The sequence below is a fragment of the Arachis ipaensis genome, chromosome B07 (assembly GCF_000816755.2).
Source record: "Arachis ipaensis cultivar K30076 chromosome B07, Araip1.1, whole genome shotgun sequence".
Lineage (NCBI taxonomy): Eukaryota > Viridiplantae > Streptophyta > Magnoliopsida > Fabales > Fabaceae > Arachis > Arachis ipaensis.
The window spans coordinates 90,627,340-90,642,698 of NC_029791.2; the positions used below are offsets into that span (position 1 = coordinate 90,627,340).

The window sequence follows — 15,359 nt, forward strand, 5'->3', positions numbered from 1 at the left end:
AAAAATGAACAGAAAGTTACGCTGGAGTGTGGCTGGAGGCGTGCCAATGGCACAAATCAACCCACGCGACCGCGTCGCTGATGCGTTCACGTCGCATGGGAATCATGGCCTCCCACGCGACTGCATGCCCCACGCGGCCGCGTGCCCTGAGTTTTCGACGTAAAAGGGTGAACAATGAAATATTGTGCGAGAGTGATGCTGGATTGGTGCTGGAGGCACAATCCTTATCACGCGACCGCGTCGCCGACGCGGCCGCGTCATCCATTTTCAGACGCACACTCACGCGATCGCGTGACCCACGCGATCGCGCCACCCTAATTTTGGCAACTAAATTAATTTGAACAGAGAGTTGTGCTGGTGCGAGGCTGCACTCGCGCCATAAGCATAATATGGGTCACGCAACCGCGTAACCGACGCGATCGCGTCACCTTACTTGAAGCGCATTCATGCAAACGCGTGCCTCACGCGGCCGCGTTGCGTGCGCCGCACAGCTCAACCAAAAATTACCACATATCTTATCTTTCTCTCCTCCAAATCCTAGTTTTTCTTCCCCCCCCCCCCTTATTTCTTCCTTCCCCCTTCTATCTCACCTTTTACTCTCTATCTCTCTCACCTCTATTAACAAGGTTTTATTTTCTTCTTCCCTCCTTCTTTTTCCATCATTCTTATTATTTTATATGTATCTTCTTTTCTTTTCTTTTTCTTTTCACTATTCATATTTTCCTTCTTTTTTCTTTTCTTTTTTACATGGTGTCAGAAATTTTTTAGTCATCATCCCTCATTATATGCTTGTGGATTGTTGCAAATTGTTTGACAATTATTTTTATTCTATTTAAGGGATTGCTTGCATGTTCCCCTTCATATTTTCTATACCTTTTTCACCATGCATTCTATATGTTTGTGGAAAAGCTCAAATGGCATTATGTACTTCTCTATGTTGTTATACTATTCAATGCTTGCTTTTCACAACTTTCCTTTACTATTATTTTAATTGAATTTAATTGTCAATACAAATGTGATGGTTTGTTACAAAGTATTGCTTGGTCTATGCTACTCATGCCCTTTGCCAGCATGCCAATAAACACCTTGCATTCACTTGTCTTTACATGCACTAGCTATTTCCCATTGTTGGCTTTTCACATGTACTCGCGAGCATGTGATAATGTCAGTATATCTTAATGTGCATCCATCACCCTCTTTTCCGTTTCCTTCCTTGCTGTATATCTTTTTGAATTTAATTTACTTTCTCTTCCCTTCTTTCAGGATGGCCACCAAGAAAGGAAAAGAGAAAGCTACTTCCAAACCACCAGTAAGAAGAGGAACTAAAAGAGCATTAGTGGCAGAGCCCTCTTCAACCGCAGTCAAGCCCTCAACAAAAAGAGTTAAGAGGATAATAAAGGTTGATAAAAAGGAGAAAGCCTTCCCAGCAAAGGACACTGCGTGATTTCCCAATCGCTACTGTGAGCAGATGTTCCCTATCCTGGCAGAAAGAAACTATAACAATGAATACCTTCTTATACTCCCGTCCAACATTGCTACCTTTGTTGAGCCGCAAATTGAATGAAGACAATGGGATTTCCTACGGAGACAGCCGAGGCAGGTCAATCTTTCTTGGGTAGTTGAGTTCTACTCTAACTTCTACATGCCAACCCTGCAGTCTGTTTATGTCCGGCAGAAGCAAGTCCCTATCACAGAAGAGGCCATTTAGTAAGCTCTGAGTCTTCCCCCTATTCCAGAAGGAATGGACGCCTTCCAAGAAGCCGCACTTAAGCGCCAGAGGTACCAATTTGACTGGGACTCTGTTCTCGAAGTTATCGCATTACCTAGCAGCCGTTGGATCTACAGATACCACCGTACCCGCCCTAAGAGAATCTTGGCTTCAGCGCTTACCTTGGAGGCTCATGTATGGGCACAGATCATGTCCCATTACAGATAAACCACTATTTTATGGTTTATATTGTGTTTAATTGTGTGGTTTTATCATGATCCTTACCCACTTATTCATTAAATTAGCATGAAATTATAATTCCTTCCTGAATTTATAACATGTTTGAAAACTGCCTCCTAGAGACTTTAATTATGTATTTTTAATTCTCCTTTATTCCATTCGATGCCGTGATCTGTGTGTTGAGTGTTTCAGACTTTATAGGGCATGAACGAGTTGGAGATTGGAAAGGAAGCTAGCAAAAATGGAAGGAACACAAGAAGTAAGGAGATAACCAGCGAGAAGTGACGCGGTCACATGGCTCACGCGACCACGCGAAGGAGAGCAAATCGCAGTGACGCGGCCGCGCGGATTGGAAAATCTCAGGCGACGCGGTAGCGTGGACGACGCGAACGCGTGGCAAGGAAAAGTGCGAATGACGCGTCCGCATGGATGACGCGATCGCATGACATGTGCGATCTGCATAATCTGCAGAATTCGCTGGGGGCGATTTTGGACCTTATTTCGACCCAGTTTTTGGCCCGGAACAGCAGACTAAAGCCAGAGAATATGCAGAAACAAAAGACAACATTTATTCTACACAGTTTATAGTTTTAGATCTAGTTTTTCCTCCTCTATGTTTTTCTCTCTAGGTTTTAGAATTTTAATTTTGGGAATTGATCTTAGCATTGGAACATTGAGAAGAGTTATTTCCTCATCAAGACCTCATCATTCTAGTTCGTTCTCTTAACTTGGTTTTATTCTTCCATGTTCTTTGCTTTGTTCAATTTTGTCATTTGAATACTTTCATGATTATTTGATACAAGGATTATTTCTTCCATTTTAATTTATTTTTCCATTCCAATAATCATGTCTTCTTTTAATTCCCTTTCATGTGTTATGGATTTATTATTTACAATGAGCGAGTAGTTCCCCCACTTGATAGGGAGTTGATTGAAAGGAACTCTTGGGTTGGAAGGATTGAAAGAAAAATTGTAATTGGGTTAAATGTTGGATTGTTATCTAATCACTAACACCAATCCCTTTGAACTAAGTGGGTTGCAACTCGTGAACAGATCTAGCATTCCAACTTGTTTGACTTTCCCTTACCTAGTAAAGGATAATTAAACAGAACAGCCATTAATTATAAATTAATCTCGAGATCGTTCCATCGATAATATAGATTCCAACTAATCAACTCCCAGTCAAGGCTTTTATTCATATTATTTAAATTTCCTCTTTTTAATTTTCCCTCTACTTAACTCAACTTCTTGGAACATCTGATTAATAAAATAGCACACTTTTCTGCAACTCATTGGGAGATGACCTGGGACTCCAACTCCCAGTAGTTTTTAATTTAAACTCTCTGTGACATATTTCTAAATTGATAGGCAGATTTTTGGTGAGTTAAGAACTATACTTGCAACGTAACTATTTTAATAATTTTTAATTCACCAACTTCTGCGCCTCATCATTTCTGCTGCCTTATTTTATTTTGCACTTTATCTTTGAGATCATTTTGGGATTACTGTATATATTTGTCATTGTAGATACCTTTATTTTGGTTGTTGCACACTTTTATTATATATATAGGTATATTGCATCTTAGTTTTTTATTGTGATTAGAAAAATATTTTGGATTGTAAAACTTAGTAGACCCTTTTTGTATAAGAAATGTGTTTTGATTGAAATAGGGGTAAACTAGAGAAATTTTTTTTTTAAATTTTCTAAATCACAACATTGCATTAGAATAAGCCTAGTCAATATGATGAAAATTTCCAAGAATTTCATTTCTAAGGCACCACCCCAATTGGTTGAAATTTTTTTTAGAACTTGCTTAAATTATACACCTTGTGGATCATGTTTTGAGCAAAGAACATAAGCATGTGAGATTTGAGCCTAATTGTGTGGCTACATCATATAGCAACTTATTTTCATTCTTGTGTGCATCATTCTCTTTCTATGATTGTAATATTTGATTTGTTTAATTCTATATGTCCATTATTCTATGTATACATGCAATTACATAATTGAGGCCATTGTTCAAATAGCTCACTTACCCAAATAGCTAACCTTTTATCTTCCATTGTTAACCAATTTTGAGCCTATGCTTAACCCAATTGCTCTTAATTATAGCACATTACAAGCCTAAGTGAAAAATAATAAATGTCTCTTGTTTGGATCTTTGATTAACTTAGGCTAGTAAGAGTGCTCATCATTAGATTTTGGGAAAGTCGGTTACATTGGGTAGAGATAAAAGTGTGTTTATGTTTTTGTTGAAAAATCTTGGAAATTAGGTATATACTCATGTTTTAATCATATGTAAACCATATGCATTGATGTTCTTGTATATATTTTAGCTTTCAAAAAAAATATTGAAATTAGAAAAAGAATTGCAATAAAAAGGGGACAAAAATGCCCCAAGGTTCAAAGTTTAATAATGATCGATGCATGTGTGTGGTGATCTAAAGGAAATGCATGAGTGTGTGAAAAAGTGAAGAATGGATAGCTAGGTTTGTTTAGAATTGTATAGGTTGTCATAGGTTAGGTGGGAAGTTTAAGTTAATCAAAGATTCAAATCTCTAGCTCACTTAACCATATGCATCCTACCTTGACCCTAGCCCCATTACAACCTATGGGAAAGCCCTCATGATATTTGTATGTATGCATAAAGTAATTGTTGATTGTTGGATGAAAAAAAAATCTTGGAAAGCATGATTAATTAGGGGAGAATTGAGTGAATCAACCCCATACACTTGAGTGCCTAGAGTGGATACATATCCGGTGAGGGTTCGATCGCTCAATTACATGTTTCCACCCATGATCATCTTTTCTTGCAAGCTTGTAAGATCTTTCAATGATTCAATCCAATTGTGGTTTCGTTGATTGCTAATGCCTTAGCCCCTGTGCTTGCATATGTATTCTTGGATATTGATTTATTTTGACTAAGCCATTGCATTCATGTAAATAGGTTACATATAGATAGATTGCAGTTAGTTAGTTTGCATTGAATAAATGTTGATACCCTTTGCTTCTTTCTTAATTTTAGCATGAGGACATGCTTGGTTTAAGTGTGGGGAGATTTGATAAACCCCGATTTCATGGTTTATCTTGTGCTTATTTTGGGGAATTTTATCACCTTTTTCCACATTTATTCAATGAAATAGCATGGTTTTGTAATTCTCCCTTGAATTGTGCTTAAGTGTAAAAACATGCTTTTTAGGCCCTTAAATTGGTGATTTTGATTCACTTTAATTCCATTCGATTCCTTGATGTGTTTGTTAAGTGATTTCAGGTTCATAAGGCAAGTATTGGACGGAAGAAATCAGGAAAAAAGCATACAAAGTGGAGAATGCATGAAGAAACAAAGATTGGTGATGCATCAATGGGCGTGCAAGCATACAAGGCACGCACGCGCAGAAGTGATTTCACATAAGGACGCGCACGCGCGAAAGTGGTATTACATAGAGACACGCACGCGTACATGCCGCGTCCGCACGGATGAAGAAATATGCAAATCAACGCGCACGCGCACATGGCGCGTACGCGCCGATACTCTCACGTAACCCACTTAAAGGCAAAACGCTGCGGGCGATTTCTGAGCTGCCCAGGCCCAAATCCAACTTGTTTCTAAGTGTATTTCATGCAGAATTGAAGTTCAAGCAAAGGGGGAGCAATTAGTTTAGCCAACATGAGCCTTTAGATAGTTTTCTAGAGAGAGAAGCTCCCTCTTCTGTCTAGAATTAGGTTAGGGTTAGATTAAATTGTTGTAGATCCATGTTTAATTCCTTTCTTTCATCTTGCTTCTTTTATAATTTCTCACGTCTATGACTTGATCTCTTTAGTTGTAATGTTAATTTCTCATTTCGCTCTCTTTTTTTATTATAACTCATGATGGATTTGGTTTACAATTAATGCAAATTAATGTTGATGTTTCTTTCATGTTGATTTTGCTTGCTATTGTTAAGTTCTTGTTTATGGTAGTCATGGTTTTCCTTAATTTTAGCAATTTATGATGTTTACTTTTATTGCACATTAGGTGTTTGATATAATGCCTCCTATAATTTTTGAGTAGTTCTATTGACCTTTGGCTTAAGCTAATGGGATTGAGTGATCTTGAGTCCTTGGGTTTTGTTGAATTAGCAATTTTAGAACCCTTGTGGATCAATTTGATAACCATTGACTCTAACCTACTACTAAGTCAATTAGTAGCTAGGTTGGGACTTATGGATTGATGTTGATCAAGCCATTTGACGTACTCCAAGCCTAGGAGTAGATATTATGTACTTAAGGCTTTAGAGAATAGACCTAATGAGCTCAGTTCCGCATGATTACCAATGCTTGAATTGTTGACAAGGATAGTGATCTCAATTACCTAAGTCTTAGCCAAGAGTCATTTACCTTGCTTCATTTAATTGCTTGTTTGAATTATTTTCCTTGCCATTTATATTATTGCCCTCTTATCAATCAAACCCCCTTTTTACCCCTTCATAGCTAATAATTGACCACTTCATTGCTATTCTCGTGAGACGATCCGAAGTCTAAATACTTTGGTTAATTCTTATTTGGGGTTTGTACATGTGACAACTCAAATTTTTTATTTGAGAATTGTTTGTTTGTTTGGAGCTATGCTTACAACGAAGTTATTATTTCTACTAGAGAAATTCTAGACCGACACGGCAAATTCTCATCAATTAGGGCTCGCACGTGATTTTTAAGTGAAGACGTGCCCAGCAAATTCACAGAAGCTGTAGGGTCCAGTTGGAACTGATTATGGCGCCAAAACCCATAAGAAGACCAAGGGATGAGGGGATTCTGATTGATTCACTCTTTTTTAGATATTTTCTAGTTAGTTTTTGGAAGTTACATTTTGTAAAGAGAGAAACTCTAGCTTCTCTGTAGGGTTTTGCTTCTCAAATTAGAATTTTTCTTGCATCCATTGGTGAGATCTATTGTCAATTGAATTCTACATTACTACAAGTTGTAGATCTAGATTCTCCTACTCTCAATTTAGTTCTTGTTGTTCAAGTTACTTGTGGATCTTAGCTTTTGGATGTTGTTACTTCTATTTCCATTAATACATTGAGGTAATTTCATGTTCCTAGTTGTCAATTGTTGATTGTTGTTAATATCTTGTAGGGTATATCTTTGATTGCAAGTTTACTCTCAATTTTACAATGCCTTTCTTTCTTGCTCTCCAAGTGTTTGAGAAAATGCCAACTTTATCTATGGAGTAGATTTTTCATACTTGGCTTAGGGATTGAGATATTGGAGACACTTGAATTATCAATGTCCTTTGTTGATTATCAATTGGAGATTGCTAATTGGTTTGAATGTCACTAAAGTTAGACTTCCCTATGGTTAGACTAGGACTTGTGAACTCAAATTGATTACTTTCACTTGACTTTCCTTAATACTAGAGGTTAACTAAGTGAAGCAATAACTAATTGTGATCACAATTAATAGAGATGATGATGATGGGAAGTCCAATCCTCACTTCTAGCCAAGGCCTTTATATTGCTTGATTCTCATTCACATTATTGGCTTGTTCCTCTCTTGTATGAAACTCCAAACAGCACTACACTTTCTAACCAACAACGTACATCTTAGAGCACTCCTAGGGAGAACGATTCGGGAGTCATACTCTCGGTTATTGATTTTAGATTGTTTGATGTGGAATTACGTGTCAGTTTAGACTATACTACGATTAGATTTATTGATAAATTCTACACCGGTATAAAATCATTCATCAGTCACCGCTTGGAGCAAAGGTCTAATGGCAAATAACTTGGGCACAACCACAGTTGCCTACACTCTAACTGAAGGCCAGTCAAACAACAGGCCTCCCTTCTTCAACGGGAAGAACTATACCTACTGGAAAGAGAGGAAGCGAATCTTCATCCAATCCATTGATTACAACATATTGAAGATCGTTGTAAGCAGCCCCAAAATTCCAACAAAAACAAGTGCTGATGGAATGGTGACTCCAAAAGAAGAAACTGAATGGAATGCAGATGATAAGAAGAAAGTGGAGCTGAACGTTAAAGCCATCAACCTTCTACACTGTGCTATTAGTTTTGAAGAGTATCGAAAGGTGTCAAGATACAAGATAGCCAAAGAAATTTTGGAGAAACTCCAGGTTACACACAAAGGCACCAAGCAAGTAAAAGAAACAAGGATTGATATACTGTGAAAAAAATACGAGATGTTTAATATAAAGGATGGAGAAAGTATTGATGAAATGTTTGAGAGATTCTCAATCATAATCAACAGCCTCGATGCTATGGGTACAACCTACTCGGAACAAACCCAAGTGAGAAAAATCCTTAGAAGCCTCACAAAGGAATGGGAAACAAAGGCCACTGTCCTAGCTGAGAGTAATAACCTAAGTCCCATAACCTATGATGAGCTGAGAATGAAACTCCTTCCCTATGAAACCACAAACACAAACCCAGACTCAAAGAAAAAGGGAATAGCCCTTAAGTCAAGAGTTGAATCAAAAGAAAGTGTGTCCAGTGGCAGTTTTTCAGATGATGAACTTGTGTTTTTTGCTAGGAGACTTAGAAGGCTAATGAGGAACAAAGGCAAGTACAAGGGTTCAAGCTTAAAGGAGTACAAGAAAGACATGAGTAAAGTGATTTGCCACTATTACAAGGAGGCTGGGCATCTCAAGTACAATTGTCCGAAACTAAAAAAGGAGGATAAAGGAAAGAAAGAAAAGAAAAGAGTGCTCATAGCATCTTGGGAGGATCTTGAGAACGACTTGGATGAGAAAGAAGACTCCGAATGCGAAGCTCAAATCTGTTACATGGCTGGTGAAGATCAACTTGATGAGGTAAATTACTATGACTTGTCCATTGATGACCTACGTGTTATCATAGATGATCTCACTTTAAATTCTGAAAAATTGTTGATCAAATACAATAAGTGCAAATCTGAAAAAGAAATGCTGAAAGATGAAAATGATTTTTTGAAAGAAAAGGTGAAGGAAACTAAATGTGCTTTGGGTATTATTGAAGAAAATAGATTTCTAAAATCTGAACTTGAAAACTAAAAGGAAAGCACATTGTGGATTCTTCTCAAGAGCTCATTGCTGAAAACAAAAGATTAAATGAAATGATCAAGAGATTGAATAGTAATTTAGCAAAGTTTGCTCATGGTTCAAGAAACTTGGACAAACTACTTGCAAATTAAAGATCGACGTTTGAAAAATCTGGTTTAGGATATGTGACAAAAAATGATGCAGTTTTTAATAACTCCACAAAATCCATGGCCTCTTCCTCAAAAACAATATCAATTATCAACAAATCTAGTTTGGGACTTCTTCCCACCAATGAAGAGATATTTGAAAATTCTTGTTTTGGGGAAATTGAATCATCTTCAAGAACTGATCCGATACCAAACATGGCGGGTCTGGGCTATATTTCAACCAATGAGGTTACCTTCAAAAATCCATCTTTTCAAAAAAGAATCTCATCTTCAAAAGGCCTAAATACTTTCAAAAATTATGGTTTGAATGCCTTTACAAAAAGGAACATTAACAACAAAAATAACTGTGTTAAAAGAAATGCACATCTTCTAAAAATAAAAAAAACTCAAGTCCTTAATCATTTTTAGCATCGAAATTCAAATCAATTTCAGCAACATGCATCAAGAAATAGTTGCTTTAATTGTAAGAAAACTGGTTACTCTTACTTACAATGCTTCATTGAAAAAAAAGTAGGAAACCAAACTTACAATGTTGTTTGTGACTTTAATGCACTTGGGCAACCAAGGTGGATTAACTTCAAAGGATCCAAATTAATTTGGATACCTAAGGTTGATTGAAATCATATACAAATTTGCCTAGCATCAAAGAAAAAGAAAGATATGTGGTACTTGGATAGTGGGTGCTCTAGGCACATGACTGGAAGGTCCACTTTCTTCATCAAATTAAACAACTATGATGGAGGTTTTGTGACCTTTGGAGATGATGGAAAAGGTAAAATTGTTACTGTTTGAAAAGTAGGTAATGATCACTCTACTTTCATTAGTGATGTCTTTTTGGTTAATGGTTTAAGGCATAATCTTTTGAGTATAAGTCAATTGTGTGACCTGGGCTAATTGGTGACTTTCAAAAGATTGGAGTACTGTGTTGTGAATGGAAAGACCAATGATGTAATGTTTATTGCTAAGTATTGTGATAATGTGTATGGACTTACACTTGATGAACTAAAGGATCAAAATGTAGCTTGTTTTCACTCTAAAGGATTTGAAAATTGGCTATGGCATAAGAGATTGGGCCATGCTAGCATGTTTCAAATAAACAAGCTTGTTAAGAAAGAATTAGCAAGAGGTCTTCCTTTGATAAAATTCGACAAAGACATCACTTGTGATGCTTGTCAAATGGAAAAACAAACAAAGAATTCATTTAAATCAAAGGAAGACATCTCCACTAATAGACCATTGGAATTGATACATATTGATTTATTTGGTCCAACAAGAACTCAGAGCTTAGGTGGTAAACATGTTGGTTTAGTAATAGTGGATGACTACATTAGATTTGGTTGGGTTTTATTTCTTGCACACAAAAATGAAGCCTTTTTGGCTTTTGAAACTTTTAGCAAGAAAGTTCAAAATGAAAAGGATTTAAAGATCTCCTCAATAAGAAGTGATCATGGAATTGAATTTTAAAATCAATTATTTGAATCTTTTTGTGAGGAATTTAGGATATCACACAAATTCTTTTATCCAAGGACACCACAAAAAACTAGTGTTGTGGAAAGAAGAAATAGAAGTATTGAAGAAATGACAAGAGCCATGCTTTGTGAAAGTAATGTTCCAAAATTCCTTTGGACTAAAGCAGTTAACACAACTTGCCACATTTTGAATACAACCATCATAAGGAAATTTTTGAAGAAAACACATTATGAACTTTGGAAAGGTCACCCACCAAACTTAAATTACTTGCATATCTTTGGATGCAAATGTTTTGTTCAAAATAACAAAGATAATTTGGAAAATTTTGATCCAAAGGCATATGAGTGTTAATCATCAAGATGCTAGAATAATTGAGGAGTCCATACATGTTACATTTTGTGACACTAAATTGGTTCGAAGAATTTTGGAAGATTGTGATGCAGGTAACCAGGGTCAAAAGGATGATGAAAAAGGCCAAAATCATGAGAGTAAAAATTCTGAACAAAATGAATCTGAAACTGCAGTTGCAGAAAATCCTGTAGGAGACAATTTTGTTTTGTCTCATGAATCTGGTGATCATCCTGAAACCAAAAGTTCATTGAATCCCTCAGTAATCGATTCTGTTACTAAGTCCACAAGACCTCGTAAGTGGAGATTCCTCAAGAACTATCCTTACGAATTCGTCATTGGGGATGTTTCACAAGGTGTCAAAACTCATTCCTCCACTAGAAAAGAAAATGAAGAAACAAACATTGCTTTTCTCTCTCAAATGGAGCCTCAAAACATCAAGGAAGCTCTTGATGACCATCCTGGGTAAAAGCAATGGAGGAAGAGCTTCATGAGTTTGAAAAGAACAAAGTTTGGATATTAGTTCCAAAGCCATGTGACAAGAAAGTGACAGGCACCAAGTGGATATTTCGGAACAAGTTGGGTGAGGATGGAAGCATTGCTAGAAATAAAGCAAGATTGGTGGCACAAGGATACAGCCAAGAAGAGGGAATAGATTTTGATGAATCCTTTGCTTATGTCGCCCAAATGGAAGCCATAAGACTTCTTCTTGTTTATGCTGCTTATTGTGGTTTCAAATTTTATAAAATGGATGTGAATGTGTATTCTTAAATGCTGTGATAGATAGAGAAGTGTATGTGGCATAGCCACCTGGTTTTGAAAATAAGGAATTTCCTAACCATGTTTTCGAACTTTCTAAAGCTCTCTATGGATTAAGACAAGCTCCTAGGGCGTGGTATGAGAGACTTAGTTTTTTTCTTTTGAAAAATGGCTTTCAAAGAGGCACCACAGACACTACTCTATTTATTAAGAATTCAAATGATTCTTTCATTCTAGTCCAAATTTGTGTTGGTGACATTATTTTTGGATCAGTAAATGAATCCCTTTGTACTGAATTTGGAAAACTCATGACAAGTAAATTTGACATGAGTATGATGGGTGAACTTAATTTTTTCCTTGGGCTTCAAATTAAGCAAACGGAAAATGGTATTTTCATTAATCAAGAAAAGTATGCCAAGGAACTAGTTATGAAATTTGGTATGGAAAATGCTAAACCCATGGGAACTCCCATGCACCCTAATTCAAAATTAGAAAAGGGTGAAGCTGAGAAAGATGTAGATGAGACTAAGTATAGTGGAATGATTGGCTCTCTTTTGTACTTAACTTCCTCTAGATCTGATATTGTGCAAAGTGTTGGAATGTGTTTTAGATTCCAATCTAAACCTAAAGAGTCACATCTTTCAGCAGTTAAGAGGATCATTAGATATGTTCATTGCACATCCAATTTTAGCTTATGGTACCCTAAGATTGATGATTTTTTTGCAGTTGGTTACTGTGATGCAGATTTTACTGGAGATAAAGTGGATAGAAGGAGTACATCAGGCATATGCTGCTTTCTTGGGAAGTCCCTAAACGTTTGGTCAAGCAAGAAGCAGTCCACAGTAGCCTTATCCACTGCAGAGGTTGAGTATATAGCTACTTCCTCTTGTTGTTCTCAGCTTATTTGGTTGAAAACGCAACTTGCTGATTATAAATTAAATGCTGAAAATATTCCTTTGTTATGTGATAATATGAGTGCCATTAATATTTCTAAAAATCCAGTCTTGCACTCTAGAACTAAACTTATTGAAGTGATATTTCACTCAATAAGGGAACATGTTCAGAAGGGGAATATTAGCATTCAATTTCTTAAATCAGAGGACCAATTAGCAGATATTTTCACCAAACCTCTAGCTGAAGACAGATTTTGCATGCTTAGGACTAATCTAGGAATTATTAGTCATGATTCATTTTTTGCGCATTGCTGATGGGTTTGTTGAAGTTTTTGTCTCACATGAAGGTATGAGACAATTTTGGGCAAATGAAGAATTGTCTCTTTGAACTTCGTTTTCTGGGCTCTAAGGCACGTGCTGAATCATCTGGACCAATCTCAAAATTCAGATTCTGTGTGGTCTAATATGTTTCCTTAAACACAACCATCTTTGGGCCCAATGAGTGTTACATGTGGTGGTCCAATATGTTTCTTTAAACCCATGTGATTTTTTATGTGTTTTGTCTTTTAGTTAAAAGGTTTCATGTAAATAATGTTTTTAATTTTTTATTTTTTTAAAATCACTATTTCTTTTCTTGATGTCAAGTATTTTCAAGGTCAAATCATAGGTGATGCAGTTGCATATTTCAAGAAACCTTTTTCTTGAAGTAGTTACCAACGTCGGGCTTCTCTCTTCATAACTCCCTCATCCGCAATTTACATTTCTTGCACTTTAAGTTTCTGTCATTTAATTTCTTGTCCTTTAAGTTTCAGCAATTTACTTTCCCGCTCTCTTTAATTTCATGCAATTTACATTCTGCAAATCACAAATCACCCAACCAACACTTGATTCGCTTGACTAAATCAACCACTAAACTAAAATTGCTCAATCCTTCAATCCCTGTGGGATCGACCTCACTTCCGTGAGTTTTTATTACTTGATACGACCCGGTACACTTGCCGGTTAGTTTTGGGTGTTTTGGTAGAAATTCGTTTCTCATCAAAATATCTCATCAGTGATGCAGTTGCATATTTCAAGAAACCTTTTTCTTGAAGTAGTTACCAACCGTCGGGCTTCTCTCTTCATAACTCCCTCATCCATCTCTTCAGTTTCTCCCGACTACCATTAGTGCTCCTCATTCAAAACCAAGGTTCAACCAATAAGGAAGAAAACCATTCTGCAAAAGCCTCCCAATGAAAAAGTTCTCAAGCTTCCAACGAAATTAAAACCCTCTACACGCTCCCAAGACCAAACCTTTACATTGTCACCTTCTCCTCCTACCTCACCGCCTCACATAGATCCTATGGCTCGCATGTAAGAACCAGCTAAACCATTTTAATAAAACTAATAATTTTAAGTGCCCAAGATAGATTAAAAATTTAGAAATTTTAATTTGAAAATAAAAAGGTAAAATTTGATTTCAGTAAATTTTTCTGAGTCAGAAAATGTATTTTCTGACAAAAATCGAGAAGAACCGCGAACCGGTAGTCGAACCGGTCAAACCGGATTAAGTCTGTCTGATACTGTGTTTTGAGAAAAATAAGATTTTGAAAAATTGATTTATTGTTTTGAAAAGAAAAAAATAATTTAGAATTGAAAATCGGGCACTAATCTTAAAGGTTTTGGCCCAAAGTGAGCCAAACGGACCAAAAACACTTAGCGGGTTGGACCGAGCCCAAGTCCAACATATAAATGCCCTAACTAAGAGGCATTTGGACTCAATTTTCAGAAATGAAAGAGAGAGAGGGGCGGTAAGAAGAGAGGAAGAAGGAGAGTATTATTCACCTCCATCTTCCGGGAGCCATATCTTGACCTACAAAACTCCGATTGACGAGCCGTTTGTGACCACGCGAAGCTCTTATCGAGCTCTACATTTCTATCTAATAAAATATGGTAAGATCTCTCTTTTCATGCTCTAGTTCCCAGCCCTAAGTTTCTGCATTTTTGGGGTTTGGTTTTTGAGGAGATTTTGTGGTTTTGCTTGTTTAGGTGATCTCTAGTAGTGGGTAATTATTGGATTTTACCCGTAATCTCATTGGGTAAGGTAGGGTTTCACTAAACCCTTGTGTTCAGTTGTTTTGTGTATCTTAGATTTTGATTTGGTGATATATGTGTTGTTAGTTTGAGCTTTGGTGTTTGTTGGAGTTGGTTGAGGCTTTGGATCAAGCTTGGTGGTTTCATTTTGATGATTGGAGCGTGATGCGATAGAAATTAGCCGATTAAGAAATTAATATAGAAATAACGTTGCAAGTACAGATCCTAATCGATGAAAATCCGCTTATCAATTTAGAAGGGTTGTTACAAAATCAAAATAAAAATACTGGGAGTAGGAATCCCAGGTCGTTGAAGAACGAAACTCTCGTGATCTAAAATTTTTGCAAATAAATTCCCGTTGTAAGTATAGTTTCTAGACCGACAAGAATTCATTTCTTACAAACGTTTTGGTTGTCACAAGTAACAAACCCCTTTAAAATTGATAACCGAAGTATTTAAACCTTGGGTCGTCTTCTCAAGGAACTGCAGGAAGGTATGTTCTTATTATTGGTTATGAGTTTTGTAAATTGGGGGTTTTGAAAGTAAGGAACAAGTAATTTAAATGACAAATAAAATAAATAAATAACTATAAAATAAACTTTTGGCAAGGTATGAAAATCCGGAAGTCCTATCCTAGTTACTACTATGAGAATGGAAGTTAATCCCACTTAGTTAACCCTTAT

At 36.5% G+C, this 15,359-nt stretch overlaps 1 protein-coding gene across 1 annotated transcript; it reads left to right on the forward strand.

The window, feature by feature from the left end:
- LOC107607415 lies at positions 7,902–11,722 on the forward strand. Its single transcript, XM_016309379.1, has 4 exons — positions 7,902–8,113; positions 8,198–8,931; positions 11,047–11,307; positions 11,424–11,722. Exons 1-4 carry the CDS (start codon positions 7,902–7,904, stop codon positions 11,720–11,722), a joined length of 1,506 nt encoding a protein of 501 aa, XP_016164865.1.

Excerpts from the sequence above, each read along its gene's own strand:
- LOC107607415 (XM_016309379.1), top strand. The coding sequence starts at position 7,902 with ATGGTGACTCCAAAAGAAGAAACTGAATGGAATGCAGATGATAAGAAG. Across the intron at positions 8,932-11,046 it reads GGAAACTAAATGTGCTTTGG|GTAACCAGGGTCAAAAGGAT; the intron begins GTATTATTGAAG and ends ATTGTGATGCAG. Across the intron at positions 11,308-11,423 it reads CATTGGGGATGTTTCACAAG|CAATGGAGGAAGAGCTTCAT; the intron begins GTGTCAAAACTC and ends CCTGGGTAAAAG.